Source organism: Procambarus clarkii, chromosome 58 (genome assembly GCF_040958095.1).
Source record: "Procambarus clarkii isolate CNS0578487 chromosome 58, FALCON_Pclarkii_2.0, whole genome shotgun sequence".
Lineage (NCBI taxonomy): Eukaryota > Metazoa > Arthropoda > Malacostraca > Decapoda > Cambaridae > Procambarus > Procambarus clarkii.
This window is the reverse complement of record NC_091207.1, coordinates 19,180,423-19,197,613: the sequence shown is the minus strand read 5'-3', so window position 1 is coordinate 19,197,613 and position 17,191 is coordinate 19,180,423. Positions and strand designations below refer to the sequence as shown.

Below are 17,191 nucleotides of genomic sequence, written 5' to 3'. Positions count from 1 at the left end.
TCAAGCCTGGCCTCGGGCCGGGCACAGTTACCTATTTACTGCTTGGTGAACATGATCATCTGCGTGAAAAAAACTCTGCCCATTTGTTTCTGCCTCCGCTGGGAATCGAACCTGGGCTATTAGGACTATGACCCCCGAATGCTACCCACTAAGCCGCGAGATCCCTGTGTGTGTGTGTGTGTGTGTGTGTGTGTGTGTGTGTGTGTGTGTGTGTGTGTGTGTGTGTGTTAGAAATATACGTAGTAGATATGATAGAGGCAAAATTGGTCGGGAGTCGGTATATTAGACTACCGACGGTTAAAAATGCGGGGCCCAAGAGCTAACAGCTTGATCCTGCAGACACAAATAACAAATATTACCCACCACACATGAATCCAAATTGACACACACACACACACACACACACACACACACTCACACACACACACACACACACACACACACACACACATAAAGAGCCGAGACCAAGGAGCACAATTTCAACCCCCTTAAAAGCACAACTAGATGAGTAACAAACATATATATATATATATATATATATATATATATATATATATATATATATATATATATATATATATATATATATATATATATTGCTAACCACAGTGACATGAAAATAACATTTCATTCACTCGGACGGTCGCAGCCTAAAACTCAGGACCACAAAACGGAAACCCGTAGCTCTACCCACTGAACCACTGTACACCCACAATTAGAAAGGATCCTAGAGACACCCAACTGGTATCCAACTGAGACTTCAAGCTTTGCCAGAGGAGCCTCTGGAATATGTTTACGTGATCCGCGTCATATCAATTGCTAACCGTAATAACGACCTCCGCTAATCCAACTCATCGTCGCAATCCTAGGCCTTATGGACATTATCTCAGGCTTAATATGGTACCAATATGTGCAATTTTAGGCCTATGGATATTTGCTGTTTAGCTTTTCTTCTTTCGGAGTCTTTAAAATTAGCAGTACAAATGTGTTATCTTGAGATGATTTCGGGGTTTTTTAGTGTCCCCGCGGCCCGGTCCTCGACCAGGCCTCCACCCCCCAGGAAGCAGCCCGTGACAGCTGACTAACACCCAGGTACCTATTTTACTGCTAGGTAACAGGGGCATAGGGTGAAAGAAACTCTGCCCATTGTTTCTCGCCGGCGCCTGGGATCGAACCCAGGATCACAAGTCCAGCGTGATGTCCGCTCGGCCGACCGGCTCCCTCCTGTGTACTTTTGTGGATCCAACAATGCACTTTGGTATGCCAAAATGTAAACACTTATCACTGACTGAAGCTGCAACTTAAACACGTGTTTACACCTTCAATATAACTCAAACATTGTAACGAAACACGAAAAACACGTCGCTGAATATGTCTCGCTTCCAAAACTGCAGGAAAAACAAATAAACAGAACAGAGTTTTTTTTTTACTCTCACACACTGCAGTGAGGAAATAAATTTAACAATTCGAGGAAATAAATTTAACAAATAACAATTTGTTAACAATTTAACAAATTTCACAATTTAACGTTGATAAAAAAAATATTCTTGTATGAGTCAAATATGTTGCTGGAAATTTTTGAAGCTAATGAGAGGATAATTAGTTGGAAAATTCAGGATGCATTGACGCAGTGCGTTCGTCTATGCTGCGTCTAGGATAACTGCGTCTTGCTAGACGTATTTAAGTGGCTGTCTGCCAGATATTAGTGAAAGCTTACCGACTTAAGTGTGTGTGTGTGTGTGTAGTTGCTCATATGTGCTTGCAGAGTAGAGCTTTAGCTCCTGAGCCTCCCCCATGTCCTCTCTAGGATCAGTGACATCACTATCTCAGGCTTACTAGCATTATCCTCTCCTCTAAGACCTTCTGGCATCATCCTCCAAGAGCTACTGGCATCATCCTCCAAGGAGTGCCAGCTTCACCCCCTTAGACTGGCACCCCCTCACACGAGCTAACTAACATTACCCACAAAGATGGCCTCGTTAACTAGGTCAACACCTGACTTATAAGCCACTCAGGCAGATTAAAGAATCAACCGCACATAGTGGCCAACTCTACCTAAAGTCTTTTAACACTCAATCCTTTTTTTAGAGGCTTTATAACCTTGATTCCCGTCAAACACACACCGAAACTACGACGTTGGTACAACGTTCGAACAAGTTTTAACCCCTCCTAACCAGTTATAACAACCAATAGAGCAAGTTGTAACAACGTTCTAATACGTCATAAACACGTTAAGCCAAGATGTAACAACTTTATTACAAGTTGTAACAAGCGGAAAGTAGAGACAGTTTCGGTTTGTGTTTCCAGGGTTCCCAGTCTCTTAAGTAATGAATTACTGTAATGACTCTTTTTTGCATTCTTGAAACTCCACTTATATGTGTTTTCTTATCTTTTTCTTATATCTTACCTTTTCTTATCAAGAAAACAGAGAGGCAACGAAATATCTTATTTTTTTTCAAGACTGTGATGCTCATTGTATTTACCTGCCGGATGTGAACAAGATAATTGATCGGTGAGCTCATAAGGATGTTTGATAGTGATCTTGGAGCAAGAGATTAAAAGCAAATGCTATTGTGTACCTTGTGAGATGTTCACAAGGATTGCTGGGTTATGACTGGCTAAATGAGCACTAACTGATGGAAGAATGAACGAAACTGGTGGAATGAGGACGTGGTGGGGGTGGAGTGGAGGTTAGAAGAAATACTAGTTTATTTTATAGATGGCAAGTAGTTAAAATAGATGTTAGAAAATAAGAGAATGGTGAGAGTGTAATGTTTTTGCAAGAAGATTAGTTAAGTAGATGTCGTGTGACGAACATATATATATATATATATATATATATATATATATATATATATATATATATATATATATATATATATATATATATATATAAACCAAAACATTTAGTGAGAGTGAGATATCACGTGGGAGATGTCACGGGGCATCCAAAGAGACTCCGGGCAACAGTGAACATAATTGGAAAGGCAACTAACCAAACCTGTGGTAAACCCACCAGGGGAAACCTCGTTGGTTTACCAGTAAGTCAATATGTTGTGAGGTGATGGCGACGTTTCCCGGACAACAAGACACATTTTTAAGACGAAAGGAAATAAAAAAAAGTCTTCAAGTAGCGTGGTAGCCAATCATTTCTCAATTGTTTATTGGTATTAGGAACTTTTGTATCTGTTAAATTTCTATTACACTTTATTTGTGGATTTACAACGTACTAAGATGGATAAATCATATTATTTATAGTATATTATTTACTCAATCTTCTGCTTGGTGCTATAACCTTATTGTCTTGTGCTATCTTAAGACGTTCATATATATATATATATATATATATATATATATATATATATATATATATATATATATATATATATATATATATATATATATTCAGGTATTTTATTTATATGTTTTTAATATGCAGATATTCCATGTATATTTTGTATTAATCAAGCACTTGTACCGGTCGGTACAGCGGAGGCCTCGCTTCTTGCAGGTCGGCGTTCAATTCCCGATGGTCCAAGTGACTGGATTCCATTCCTTGCCTCTGTTCTATCCCGGATGCTTATCCTGGTATTCCCTATCCTGTTCTGGATGTTCTTATCCTCATATTCTTTATATATATATATATATATATATATATATATATATATATATATATATATATATATATATATATATTCTGAGCAAAGACAAGCAAGGTGGTAACTAGTATTCTTAACCTCTCCGACAACCCAGTCAACCACTTGGACTGGACGGTAGAGCGACGGTCTCGCTTCATGCAGGTCGGCGTTCCATCCCATACCGTCCACAAGTGGTTGGGCACCATTCCTCTCCCTCGTCCCATCCCAAATCCTTATCCTGACCCCTTCACAGTGGTATATATATAGTCGTAATGGCTATAGGCACTTTTTCCCCTGATAATTCTCTCCCTTCCTCCCACAACTGACTTAATTAACTAACTAACCTTTTTCTTGGCACCATTGACAGAGGGAGACGAGAGTGGGAGATTTAGCATGGGTATCGACTCCGGTCTTGTAAGCTTAGCGAGACGTCTTGACCACGAGGACCAACATCACTATACTCTCACAGTCGCTGCCACCGACGGTGTCCACACCACCACTACCAAGGTCAGTGTAGGTCAAGGTTAAGTTCAAAGTTCTGTATTATGCAACCCCCCTTATACCCCATCCCGTGGGCGGCGGTGGAACGGGTTACAGGGGCACATAATATGGGCTCAGGAACTGGACTCTATAGTTGGTTTAGCTAAGCAAGTGAAGGTCTTGTGAAGCTAGTTACACAGTTGTTAATCTTGCATATATATGTACATATATACGTACACATACACATGTATGGATGTATGTAGGTATGCGTATACATAGGCATACATTCATGACACAAATACATATGTAAATAATCGCTTTATAAGTGATTCACCGAGAGACCAAGACGAAACACAAGATATGTCCAGATTACGCACTGTGAACACAAGGTGTTCACAAGTGTTCACAACCTCTCCAGAGGTGAACACAAGGTGTTCACAAGTGTTCACAAACCCTCCAGAGGTGAACACAAGGTGTTCACAAGTGTTCACAACCCCTCCGGAGGTGAACAAACTCCGGTATCAGACAATGTGACAAGGGACTTAGTCTGACACAACCAACAGTGTCACGTCACTTGCACTATGTGACACTGTTGGTCGAGGCGCCAATGGACACCTCCCAAGAGGTGTCCATTGGCGCCTCGAACCCAGGACCCCCAAAAGACAAGCCCGTAGCTCTACCCGCTGCACCACTGAACGCCCACAATAAGGAAGGATCTCACAGATACCTTGCACCCATCTGAGATTTTAGATCGTAAATTCCTGTTACCACTAATTTTATGTCATCAACTCTTGTTATTCCTGATATGTACTCTTGCTGATTGATTTTCTCTGATACCTTTAGTATTAGATTGATACCTGATCAACCAGGCTGTTATTCATACGTCAGGCAGAGAGTAGCCGCGTCCAACAGCCAGGTTGACCAGCCTCCTGGTCCAACAGCCTTCTAGTCCAGCAACCAGGAGGCCTGGTCGACGACCGGGACGCGGGGACGCTAAGCCCCGGAAGCACCTCAAGGTAACCTCAAGGTAGTTCTTAGGAGCTCCAATATCGACGTAGCATCAGGGTAATCCCATCTGCATGCTTGTTCACCCAGCCCGTCCTAGTAAGGTTCCCGACGTGAAGAAACTGTCGTACCAAAGTCCCCTTATCCTAACCTCCTAGAGGACCCAAAACGGGACGCGAGTCGCTACCATTTTCTAGGACGACAATTTTTGGCCCCTAGGTAGAGTATACGTCAAAATGCGACGTTCTATTAGGAAGACGGGTTGAGTTCATCCTATCTTTCCTTATTACTTGACGTCCTCGTAAGAGGGCTTTTCCGGTAACACTTCTCAGTTTTGTTTCTGTGATTGCTATAACGTCTTGGACACCATCCTCTCACTCAGTCCTCATATTCTTTATGAGTGCCATCTAGTCATAAATCCTTACCACTTTCTCGTAACAGCTACCTCATCTTTCTCTTGCTGAATTCAATATTTGATATCTAGATTGATATGTGCCACAAATTGGTCTGATTCACTTAACTATCATGCTCCATCTATCATGCATAATTAACAAAATCCAGCTGTAACCATCTTCTGAGGGCAGCAGCGGCGCGCGCGCCAGCTATTTCGTAACACATTATTTTAAATCAATAATGAATTAACGGTACTGAATGAACTTAAGACGAGGGTAATTCAGACTGACATTCATTAGCTTAGTCTTTATTCACTATTAGCTTAGTCTTTATTCACTATTAGCTTAGTCTTTATTCACTATTAGCTTAGTCTTTATTCACGATCAGTGCTCTGACTTTCACCCGGTAATAATGGGCATGACATTAGGGGAGGTCTGACAGCTGAGTGGATCACGCTCGGGATTCGTAGTCTTGAGGTTCCGGGTTCGATCCCCGGTGCAGGCGGAAACAAATGGGCAGAGTTTCTTTCACTCTGATGCTCCCTGTTTTACCTAGCAGTAAATAGGTACCTGGGAGTTAGATAGCTGCTACAGTCTGCTTTCTGGGGGGGGGGGGTAACAAAAAAAAAGCCGCCTGGTCGAGAACCGGGCCGCGGGGACACTAAACCCCGAAATCATCTCAAGATAACAAAATGTGGTAATTTTCAGACCCTTTCAGCGTTTTCCCCCCTGTCAGTGTTGCCAGTCAATACCGGCAAACAGTATACAATTAGTTTACATTGGCATATGCTGCCCGTGAAAGCAAAATGGTTTACCGGTAAACCTCATTGTGTGTATTATGTAAACTCGCAAGACTTAACAACGTATATTAGGCAAAATTGCACCAATAATTTCAGAGTTGCACAAAATATTGCCACCGTGGTGGGTGTGGCATAAGGAGCTGTTGTGGATGTGTCAACCGAGAGTGCGTTTGGCTATGGCAACTGCTGTACATGTGACTGTGGCAACTGCTGTACATGTGACTGTGGCAACTGCTGTACATGTGACTGTGGCAACTGCTGTACATGTGACTGTGGCAACTGCTGTACTTGTGACTGTGGCAACTGCTGTACATGTGACTGTGGCAACTGCTGTACATGTGACTGTGGCAACTGCTGTACATGTGACTGTGGCAACTGCTGTACATGTGACTGTGGCAACTGCTGTACATGTGACTGTGGCAACTGCTGTACATGTGACTGTGGCAACTGCTGTACATGTGACTGTGGCAACTGCTGTACTTGTGACTGTGGCAACTGCTGTACATGTGACTGTGGCAACTGCTGTACATGTGACTGTGGCAACTGCTGTACATGTGACTGTGGCAACTGCTGTACATGTGACTGTGGCAACTGCTGTACATGTGACTGTGGCAACTGCTGTACATGTGACTGTGGCAACTGCTGTACATGTGACTGTGGCAACTGCTGTACATGTGACTGTGGCAACTTAGTACTCACCTAGTTGTGCTTGCGGGAGAGGTTGAGCTTTGGCTCTTTGGTCCCGGTGTTAATGTGGGGGGTGTGGAAGCTCTGTGTATGTATAGCGTGTCCCAGCTGATTCGACGTTGCTTTAACGTTGATTGAACGTTACTCTAGGATATTGTGCCTCATATTCTCTCTGCCTCTCTCTCTCTCTCTCTCTCTCTCTCTCTCTCTCTCTCTCTCTCTCTCTCTCTCTCTCTCTCTCTCTCTCTCTCTCTCTCTCTCTCTCTCTCCCTAGTGGGCAAAATGCTTAAGTGTAACGTTCAATCAACGTTTACGACGTTAAATTGACGTTGAATCAATGTTCATGCAACGTCGATCAATTTCGGTTAATCCTCACACACATTTAGGTACATCTGCATTTATGCCGTCCATAAGTCACCTACACGAACGTGGGCCTTAATCCTATCACAACAGTCTGTTTAACTGTTCAACAGACTGTTGTACTGTTAAGCTTTAACAGAAACGGAAGGTTCCGTCAAGCAGAATGCTGCTTCGGTTCCTGGGTTAGAATTCCTGGTCAAATATTCTTCAGGGGGAAACTAGGCAATTTATTTATATATCAGAGTTCTTTTGTTTCAAGATTTGTTTTCGATTATATTTTTCAAGAGACCAGAGAAGGGTGATAAGTGTGGATGGTTGGTGGATGGTATGGGGCTTTGTTTGTTGAGTGGAGGTGGACTTGTTTGTTGAGTGAAGGTGGACTTGTTTGTTGAGTGAAGGTGGACTTGTTTGTTGAGTGAAGGTGGACTTGTTTGTTGAGTGGAGGTGGACTTGTTTGTTGAGTGAAGGTGGACTTGTTTGTTGAGTGGAGGTGGACTTGTTTGTTGAGTGAAGGTGGACTTGTTTGTTGAGTGGAGGTGGACTTGTTTGTTGAGTGAAGGGAGGACTTGTTTGTTGAGTGAAGGGGGACTTGTTTGTTGAGTGGAGGTGGACTTGTTTGTTGAGTGGAGGTGGACTTGTTTGTTGAGTGAAGGTGGACTTGTTTGTTGAGTGGAGGGGGACTTGTTTGTTGAGTGAAGGTGGACTTGTTTGTTGAGTGAAGGTGGACTTGTTTGCTGAGTGGAGGTGGACTTGTTTGTTGAGTGAAGGTGGACTTGTTTGCTGAGTGGAGGTGGACTTGTTTGTTGAGTGAAGGTGGACTTATTTGTTGAGTGAAGGTGGACTTGTCTGTAGGGGGGGGGACTTGGGGGCGTCGAGATGCTGTGAAAGATCCTTACCATCTTCTCTTGAGGTCCGACAGCCCATTCGGCAGGGAAATTGGTCACTGGCTAAATTTCACTTCCCTTTTAAGTAAACGAACGTGTGCCGACCAGGTGAGCAGGAGAGGTGTTCAGAGCTGTTGACAGAAGAGATAATCGTGACCCTTTAAGACGCCTCTCCTCACAGCTGTAGAGAGAGAGAAAACACAATCCTCATTCATGATAGGCCTAATTACCAGCCGGTATTTACCCACCCACCCACCCCCTCCCCACCCACCTTATACAGCGTCATGCGGATACAGCGGACTCGCCGCAACTTGGGACGACCATAACCCACAAAGCCTGGCATCCCTCCAACCCAATATCAGGGAAAGTCATTACTTAGTTATGTGGAGTTTGGCTTCACGGTGTAACGGTGCTGCCATAACGGTGACGACACGGGGCTGCCATAACGGTGACGACACGGTGCTGCCATAACGGTGACGACACGGTGCTGCCATAACGGTGACGACACGGGGCTGCCATAACGGTGACGACACGGTTCTGCCATAACGGTGACGACACGGTGCTGCCATAACGGTGACGACACGGGGCTGCCATAACGGTGACGACACGGGGCTGCCATAACGGTGACGACACGGTGCTGCCATAACGGTGACGACACGGTGCTGCCATAACGGTGACGACACGGTGCTGCCATAACGGTGACGACACGGTGCTGCCATAACGGTGACGACACGGTGCTGCCATAACGGTGACAACACGGTGCTGCCATAACGGTGACGACACGGTTCTGCCATAACGGTGACGACACGGTTCTGCCTCGACGGTGTTATAGCACCGAGATAGAGAGACGGGGGGGGCTGATAGCTGAGTGGACAGCGCTTCGGATTTGTAGTCCTGAGGTTCCGGGTTCGATCTCCGGTGGAGGCGGAAACAAATGGGTAGAATTTCTTCTTTCACCTTGATGCCCCCTGTTCACCTAGCAGTAAATAGGTACCTGGGAGTTAGATAGCTGCTACGGGCTGCTTCTTGTGTGTGTGGGGGGAAAAAATCAGATGATTGATTGACAGTTGAGAAACGGGCCTCTCCACTGAAAGAGAGAGAGAGAGAGAGAGAGAGAGCCAGAGCTCAACCCCCGCAAGCACAATTAGATGAATACACACACACACACACACACACACACACACACACACACACACACACACACACACACACACACACACACACACACACACACACACAAACGAGAACACAAAGGAGAGGATCCTATCAAGGAAAGCTCCCTGAAAAACGTGGGAAAATTAAAAAATGTATTCCTCCAGCGAGACATGACAAGGGAGGAGAGAGCCGTGGCGGCAGAAGCAAGGAAGAGGCGCAGGGCGAGAGGGGAAAACCAGGAAGTCACAGCTCCCAACACAACACCCCCAGAGGCGGAGGGGGGAACCCACAACCAGCTACCCAGTAACACCAGAAGGGAGGACAACCCCGCCTCCCTCCTCTGCATAGAAAACCCCCCTACCCCAAACCCTCCCTGCCCCCACTCAAAAGTTCAGCCAAATCTCCCTCCCCCCACACCCAATCCCCACCCTTCTACCCCTCCCCTCCTCCCGAGTCCTCCCTCCCCCCCTTTCCTTCCCGTCCTCCCTCCCCTTTCACCCCATACCCTCCCTGTCCCTCCCCCTTCACTGGATCCCCCGCCCCTCATTCCAGTATCCTCTGAGATCCTGTTACCCACCTCACAGGTCCTCACACCCATGGAACAGCCTCCCCCACCAGCAGAACACTCACCAAGGAGGCGATTTGAGAAGGGACAGAAGAAAGTGAGCCTCAAAGCGATGTACACTAACATAGATGGAATTACAAATAAAGCAAATGAGCTTGGAGAACTGGTACTAGAGGAAAACCCAGACATAATAGCCCTCACAGAAACAAAGATCACGAAAACAATAACAAATGCAGTGTTTCCACAGGACTATTATGTTATGCGGAAAGAGAGGGAAGGAAGAGGTGGGGGTGGTGTAGCTCTGCTGGTAAGAAAAGGCTGGGATTTTGAGGAGATGGATATTCAGGGCTGTGAAGGTTTCAGTGACTACATAGCAGGTACTGTAACAAATGGAGGGAAAAAAATTATAGTCGCAGTCATATATAATCCACCACCAAATGACAGAAGACCTAGACAGGAATATGATAGAAACAACATGGCCACCATTAACATAATAGAAAGAGCAGCTTCTGTTGCTAGCAGGAATGGATCTGGACTACTAATTATGGGAGACTTCAACCATGGGAAATAGATTGGAAGAACAGAGACCCGCATGGAGGACCAGAAACATGGAGAGCTAAGCTGCTGGACGTGGCAACAAGAAACTTTCTAAGCCAGCATACCAAAGAGCCAACAAGAATGAGAGGAGAAGATGAACCAGCAATGCTTGATTTGATATTTACCCTAAATGAATGGGATATAAGGGAAGTTAAGATGGAAGCGCCCTTGGGAATGAGTGACCACAGTGTATTGAACTTTGAGTACCTGGTAGAGCTAGGACTTATCTCCCCCCAAAAAGAACTAGGAATCAAAAGGCTGGCATACCGAAAGGGGAATTATGAACAGATGAGAAGTTTCCTAAGTGAAATACCTTGGGACACAGACCTCAGAGACAAGTCTGTACAGGGTATGATGGACTATGTTACCCAAAAGTGTCAGGAGGCAGTAAACAGGTTCATCCCGGCCCAAAGGGAAAAATCCGAGAAGCAACAAAAGAATCCATGGTATAATAGGGCATGTATGGAAGCGAAGAAACTGAACAAGAAGGCGTGGAGGAACTTCCGGAATAACAGAACACCAGAAAGCAGGGAGAGATACCAGAGAACCAGGAATGAGTACGTCAGGGTGAGAAGAGAAGCAGAGAAAATTTTTGAAAATGATATAGCAAACAAAGCCAAGACCGAACCAAAGCTACTCCACAGTCACATCAGAAGGAAAACAACAGTGAAAGAACAGGTATTGAAACTTAGAACAGGCGAGGACAGGTATACAGAGAATGACAGAGAGGTGTGTGAGGAACTCAACAAGAGGTTCCAGGAGGTCTTCACAATAGAACAGGGTGAGGTCACTGTGCTAGGAGAAAGGGAGGTAAACCAGGCGGCCTTGGAGGAGTTCGAAATTACGAGAGAGGAGGTCAAGAGACACCTGCTGGATCTGGATGTTAGAAAGGCGGTTGGTCCAGATGGGATCTCACCATGGGTACTGAAAGAGTGTGCAGAGGCACTTTGCTTGCCACTCTCCATAGTGTATAGTAAATCACTAGAGACGGGAGACCTACCAGAAATATGGAAGACGGCGAATGTGGTCCCAATATACAAAAAGGGCGACAGACAAGAGGCACTGAACTACAGGCCAGTGTCCTTGACTTGTATACCATGCAAGGTGATGGAGAAGATCGTGAGAAAAAACCTGGTAACACATCTGGAGAGAAGGGACTTCGTGACAAATCGCCAACATGGATTCAGGGAGGGTAAATCTTGCCTTACAGGCTTGATAGAATTCTACGATCAGGTGACACAGATTAAGCAAGAAAGAGAGGGCTGGGCGGACTGCATTTTCTTGGATTGTCGGAAAGCCTTTGACACAGTACCGCATAAGAGGCTGGTACATAAGCTGGAGAGACAGGCAGGTGTAGCTGGTAAGGTGCTCCAGTGGATAAGGGAGTATCTAAGCAATAGGAAGCAGAGAGTTACGGTGAGGGGTGAGACCTCCGATTGGCGTGAAGTCACCAGTGGAGTCCCACAGGGCTCTGTACTCGGTCCTATCTTGTTTCTGATATATGTAAATGATCTCCCGGAGGGTATCGATTCATTTCTCTCAATGTTTGCGGACGATGCTAAAATTATGAGAAGGATTAAAACAGAAGAGGACTGTTTGAGGCTTCAAGAAGACCTAGACAAGCTGAAGGAATGGTCGAACAAATGGTTGTTAGAGTTTAACCCAACCAAATGTAATGTAATGAAGATAGGGGTAGGGAGCAGGAGGCCAGATACAAGGTATCATCTGGGAGAGGAAATTCTTCAGGAGTCAGAGAAGGAAAAAGACTTGGGGGTTGATATCACGCCAGACCTGTCTCCTGCAGCACATATCAAGCGGATAACATCAGCGGCATATGCCAGGCTGGCCAACATACGAACGGCATTCAGAAACTTGTGTAAAGAATCATTCAGAACTTTGTATACCACATATGTCAGGCCAATCCTGGAGTATGCAGCCCCAGCATGGAGTCCATATCTAGTCAAGGATAAGACTAAACTGGAAAAGGTTCAAAGGTTTGCCACCAGACTAGTACCCGAGCTGAGAGGTATGAGCTACGAGGAGAGACTACGGGAATTAAACCTCACTTCGCTGGAAGACAGAAGAGTTAGGGGGGACATGATCACCACATTCAAGATTCTGAAGGGGATTGATAGGGTAGATAAAGACAGTCTATTTAACACAAGGGGAACACGCACAATGGGACACAGGTGGAAACTGAGTGCCCAAATGAGCCACAGAGATATTAGAAAGAACTTTTTTAGTGTCAGAGTGGTTGACAAATGGAATGCATTAGGGGGTGATGTGGTGGAGGCTCACTCCATACACAGTTTCAAGTGTAGATATGACAGAGCCCGATAGGCTCAGGAATCTGTACACCTGTTGATTGACGGTTGAGAGGCGGGACCAAAGAGCCAGAGCTCAACCCCCGCAAACACAACTAGGTGAGTACAACTAGGTGAGTACACACGCACACACACACGCACACACACACACACACACACACGTACCCGAGGGTACGTGTGTGTGTGTATATATATATATATATATATATATATATATATATATATATATATATATATATATATATATATATATATATATATATATATATATATGCAGTTCTGGACAGGGCGTTGCACAGTACCTATCTTGAGATTAACTTAAGATGAATTCGGGGCTTAGCGTCCCCGCGGCCCGGTCCTCGATCAGGCCTCCTTTTTCGTTACATATCCCCAGGAAGCAGCCCGTAGCAGCTGTCTTACTTCCTAGTACCTAGGTGAACAGGTGCAGGAGGGTGAAAGAAACTCGGACCATTTGTTTCTGCCATCGCCGGGGATCGATCCCCGGAACGAGTAGCTGTCAGTGTTCCTGGTGTAGGTACAACATGTGCGTGTGTGTGTGTGTGTGTGTGTGTGTGTGTGTGTGTGTGTGTGTGTGTGTGTGTGTGTACTCACCTATTTGTGCTTGCGGGGGTTGAGTTTTGGCTGTTTGGTCCCGCCTCTCAACTGTCAATCAACTGGTGTACAGATTCCTGAGCCTACTGGGCTGTATCATATCTAGTGTGTGTGTGTGTGTGTGTGTGTGTGTGTGTGTGTGTGTGTGTGTGTGTGTGTGTGTGTGTGTGTGTGTGTGTGTGTGTGTGTGTGTGTGTCTTCTGGTTCTCCTGCTTCAGTAATCAAGTTGAGTGCTGTTCGCCTCGCCTAAGAATACAAGTCAAACAAATGAAAGTTATGGTGTTTAATCCTATTGCCAAAAAACAATTAAATGGCCGCAAATTCCTTCCCGACAGAATTTCATTTGTGGGTACAATTTAAACGAGACTGAAAGTGCACGATGGTCGTTCTGTTAACAAACTAATTGGTTGTTGTTGTTGTTATAGATTGAGCTACTCGGAACAAGTTCCAAGTAGCACGGGCTATGGTGAGCCCGTAACTTACCTGGCACAGGAGCGGGGCAAGTAGCACGGGCTATGGTGAGCCCGTAGTGGACTTACCTGGCACAGGAGCGGTGCTGTGTGAACTAATTGGATTTTGAGGCTATTATCTAGTATAGTGGAATAGTGTGAGGTGAAGTGCTTTGTCTATTGAGCACGTCTTATGGGCTATTCATGCCCGTGCCTCCTCTTGGGTGGCTTAATCTTCATCAATCAATCAATCTTGATCAAGTATAACCTTGGGACGCCTGACAGTTGGGTGGACAGCGCTTCAGATTCGTAGTCCTGAGGTTCCGGGTTCGAACCCCGGTGGAGGCGGAGACAAATAGGCAAAATGATTCTTTCGCCCTGATGTCCCTGTTCACCTAGCAGTAAATAGGTACCTGGACGTTAGACAACTGCTACGGGCTGTTTCCTGGGAGGTGTGTAACAAAAAGGAGGCCTGGTCGAGGACCGGGCCGCGGGGACGCTAAGGCCCGAAATCATCTCAAGATAACCTCAACATAACCTCAAGATAAGATGTCATATGTGATACTATTAATTGTATTCACGTCTTTGGGTTTTCTTGCCGTTAAATTTTTTTTTTCTTTGTAACTCTTATGTTTTCTCAACAATTTTTTTTATTTGCAAAAATACAAGTAATACACATGCACCCAAGGACATACATTCACACTCTGATGTTAGTAATGGGAGACTTCAGTCACGGCAAAAATTGAATGGGGAAAATGAACTGGAGAGTGGGGGGGGGGGAAGAGACATGGCGAGCTAAACTTGCAGACGCAGTACAAAAGAATTTTGTCATTTAATACACCGAGAATGGTGTATTAGTCGCACCTCCACAAATCTCCAGTATCAGCTCTTGATACTGGTAATGGCTCAAAAGGGCCACCACTTACGGGCTATTCATGCCCGTGCCACCTTTTGGGTGGCTTAATCTTTATCAATCAATCAATCAATCTAATACACCAGGACGGAAACATATAGCCCCTGGGGGAAGACCCAGACATCAGTTAGATTGAGATGGATATTTAAAATATTCACCACAGAATATAATCAGTGATCTTCAAGTTCGTAGAGACAATGAAGGCCATCGAGAAGGTAAGAAAAGTGAGAGTGTAAGGCTCTCAGTACCGGAAGGTCCGAAAACCTGCATAAAAGAAAAGTCTTTGAGGGAAAATTAACACACACATTTTAGACAGTATTACGAGCAAACTCAAGGAAGCTGAAGACAGTGTCATGCCACCCATGAGGAATACAAAAAATCCCCACTAAGAACAATAACAAATAAAGTTATTGGTAACCCAATATGGTCTCTCATAGGTAGTGGTCGTGAGTAACAATATGCCTAATAGACGAGGCATAAGGAGCTAGAGCCCCCACTTCACCCGTAGGCACTGATAGCTTTAGGTCTCTCGAGTATGCACCCCCGGCTTGGAACCCTCATTTGTAAACACCCGAAACTTGAAGACAAAAGAATGAAAAGTCGTCAGGACTCGTTCCTGAGGTGAGAGATAGGAGCCGCGATCGTCCCTCTGTAAGCACATGGAAGTGAGTACGTTTATATATGACACCTATTGAAAACATGAATTAAACAAATAGACATTCTGTTTTATATATATATATATATATATATATATATATATATATATATATATATATATATATATATATATATATATATATATATATATATATAGTGAGGGGTGAGGGGCTGTTGTGGTGGTGGGTGGCAGGGTATAAATATATATATATATATATATATATATATATATATATATATATATATATATATATATATATATATATATATATATATATATATATATATAATATATTACGTAAGCTGCATGGCCCAAGTATAGAGTCAGGCTAAAATATTATGTTGTCTCTCTTGTCTGTCTCTCTCTCTCTCTCTCTCTCTCTCAGTTAAATCCCTGTGGGAATTAACAGTTACGACCTGTTCCCAACAGCTCTATGGCGTTGAATGTATGCCTGTAGCTCATATCCATCAAGTCATACTAGAATGCAAATCTCCACAAAATGTTTCCTTCTTGTATGAATGCAGACGAAATGACACGTTACCGGGGCTTCGAACCCGGGAGACTTTGAATGACACGCGTGACTCAGTCATCATGTGTCAGGGATTCGTGAGACTCTTGACAGCTTGCGTGACAGAGTGGAAGATTTTGCCTGACACTCAGGAAGCTTGGGGTCACCTTGTTTCGGTAGTATATATGTATATATATATCTTGCGTGGATGACCATTTGGTCCGGGAGACATCTCCCGTCACGCAGGGTGCAGTTGCGCCTCCACAGATCTCTAGTATCATCTTTTGATACTGGTAATGGCTCCAAAGTGTCACCACTTACGGGCTATTCATGCCCGTGCCACCTCTTGAGTGGCTTAATCTTCATCAATCAATCAATCTTGCGTGCTGGCCAGACACCATTTAGTTAGACTCTGCCAGTTTGACCAAACACCTGTATAGTCAAACTGGCTGAGTACTTTTTTCCCCTCCCTAATGATCCCGTGTGTGTGATGGCCACAGCTGGTGGTGGAAGTGATGGACGCCAACGACCACCGGCCGGTGTTCAGCGCGCGCGTGTACGAGGCCAGCGTCAGCGAGGCCGTCGTTCCAGGCTCCACCGTCCTGGCCCTCCAGTGTAGGGACATGGACCAGTCGCCCTCGACCACCTCAGCCGTCTACTTCTCCCTCCACCATGCTGAGGCCCTGGCCTCCCACGGCCTCTTTGCCGTCGACTCTTCGTCCGGAGACTTCATCGTGGCTGAGCCTCTTGACAGGTTGGTGTAGCTAGTGTCCTGTCCCATTGACAGGTCAGTTTAATTAGTGACTATAACCCCCTTGACCAGTCAGTCAATCTACATTTTATTTTTTTATGTGCTAGGGGTAGGAAGTGGGAGTGAATTTTATACATTATTCATACACAGCTTCATACATATGTGTGTGTATGGACAGAGAGGTGGCCGGCCTACACGAGGTGACAGTGAGCTGCCGCGACCGAGGTAGACGCGAGAACGCCGACTTCGCGCGCGTTCTTGTCACCGTCGTCGACCACAACGACCACGCCCCTGCCTTCCTGGAGACCATGTTCGTGGCTAAGGTAAGTCGCCCACGCTGCCTTCACCGGTGGTGTAGGTTATCCCAGCTGCCTTCACCGGTGGTGTAGGTTATCCCAGCTGCCTTTACCGGT

At 45.0% G+C, this 17,191-nt stretch overlaps 1 protein-coding gene across 7 annotated transcripts in view; it reads left to right on the top strand.

Annotated features, from left to right (window-relative positions):
• The window catches only part of LOC123767948 (fat-like cadherin-related tumor suppressor homolog), a 511,054-nt gene that overhangs the window by 430,381 nt on the left and 63,482 nt on the right, over positions 1-17,191 (top strand). For all 7 annotated transcript variants that reach the window (XM_069306644.1, XM_069306642.1, XM_069306641.1 and 4 more), the window contains 3 exons: positions 4,006-4,145; positions 16,528-16,781; positions 16,957-17,101. In XM_069306644.1, the coding sequence (XP_069162745.1) occupies positions 4,006-4,145; positions 16,528-16,781; positions 16,957-17,101 (539 nt within the window). The remainder of the gene's footprint in view (positions 1-4,005; positions 4,146-16,527; positions 16,782-16,956; positions 17,102-17,191) is intronic.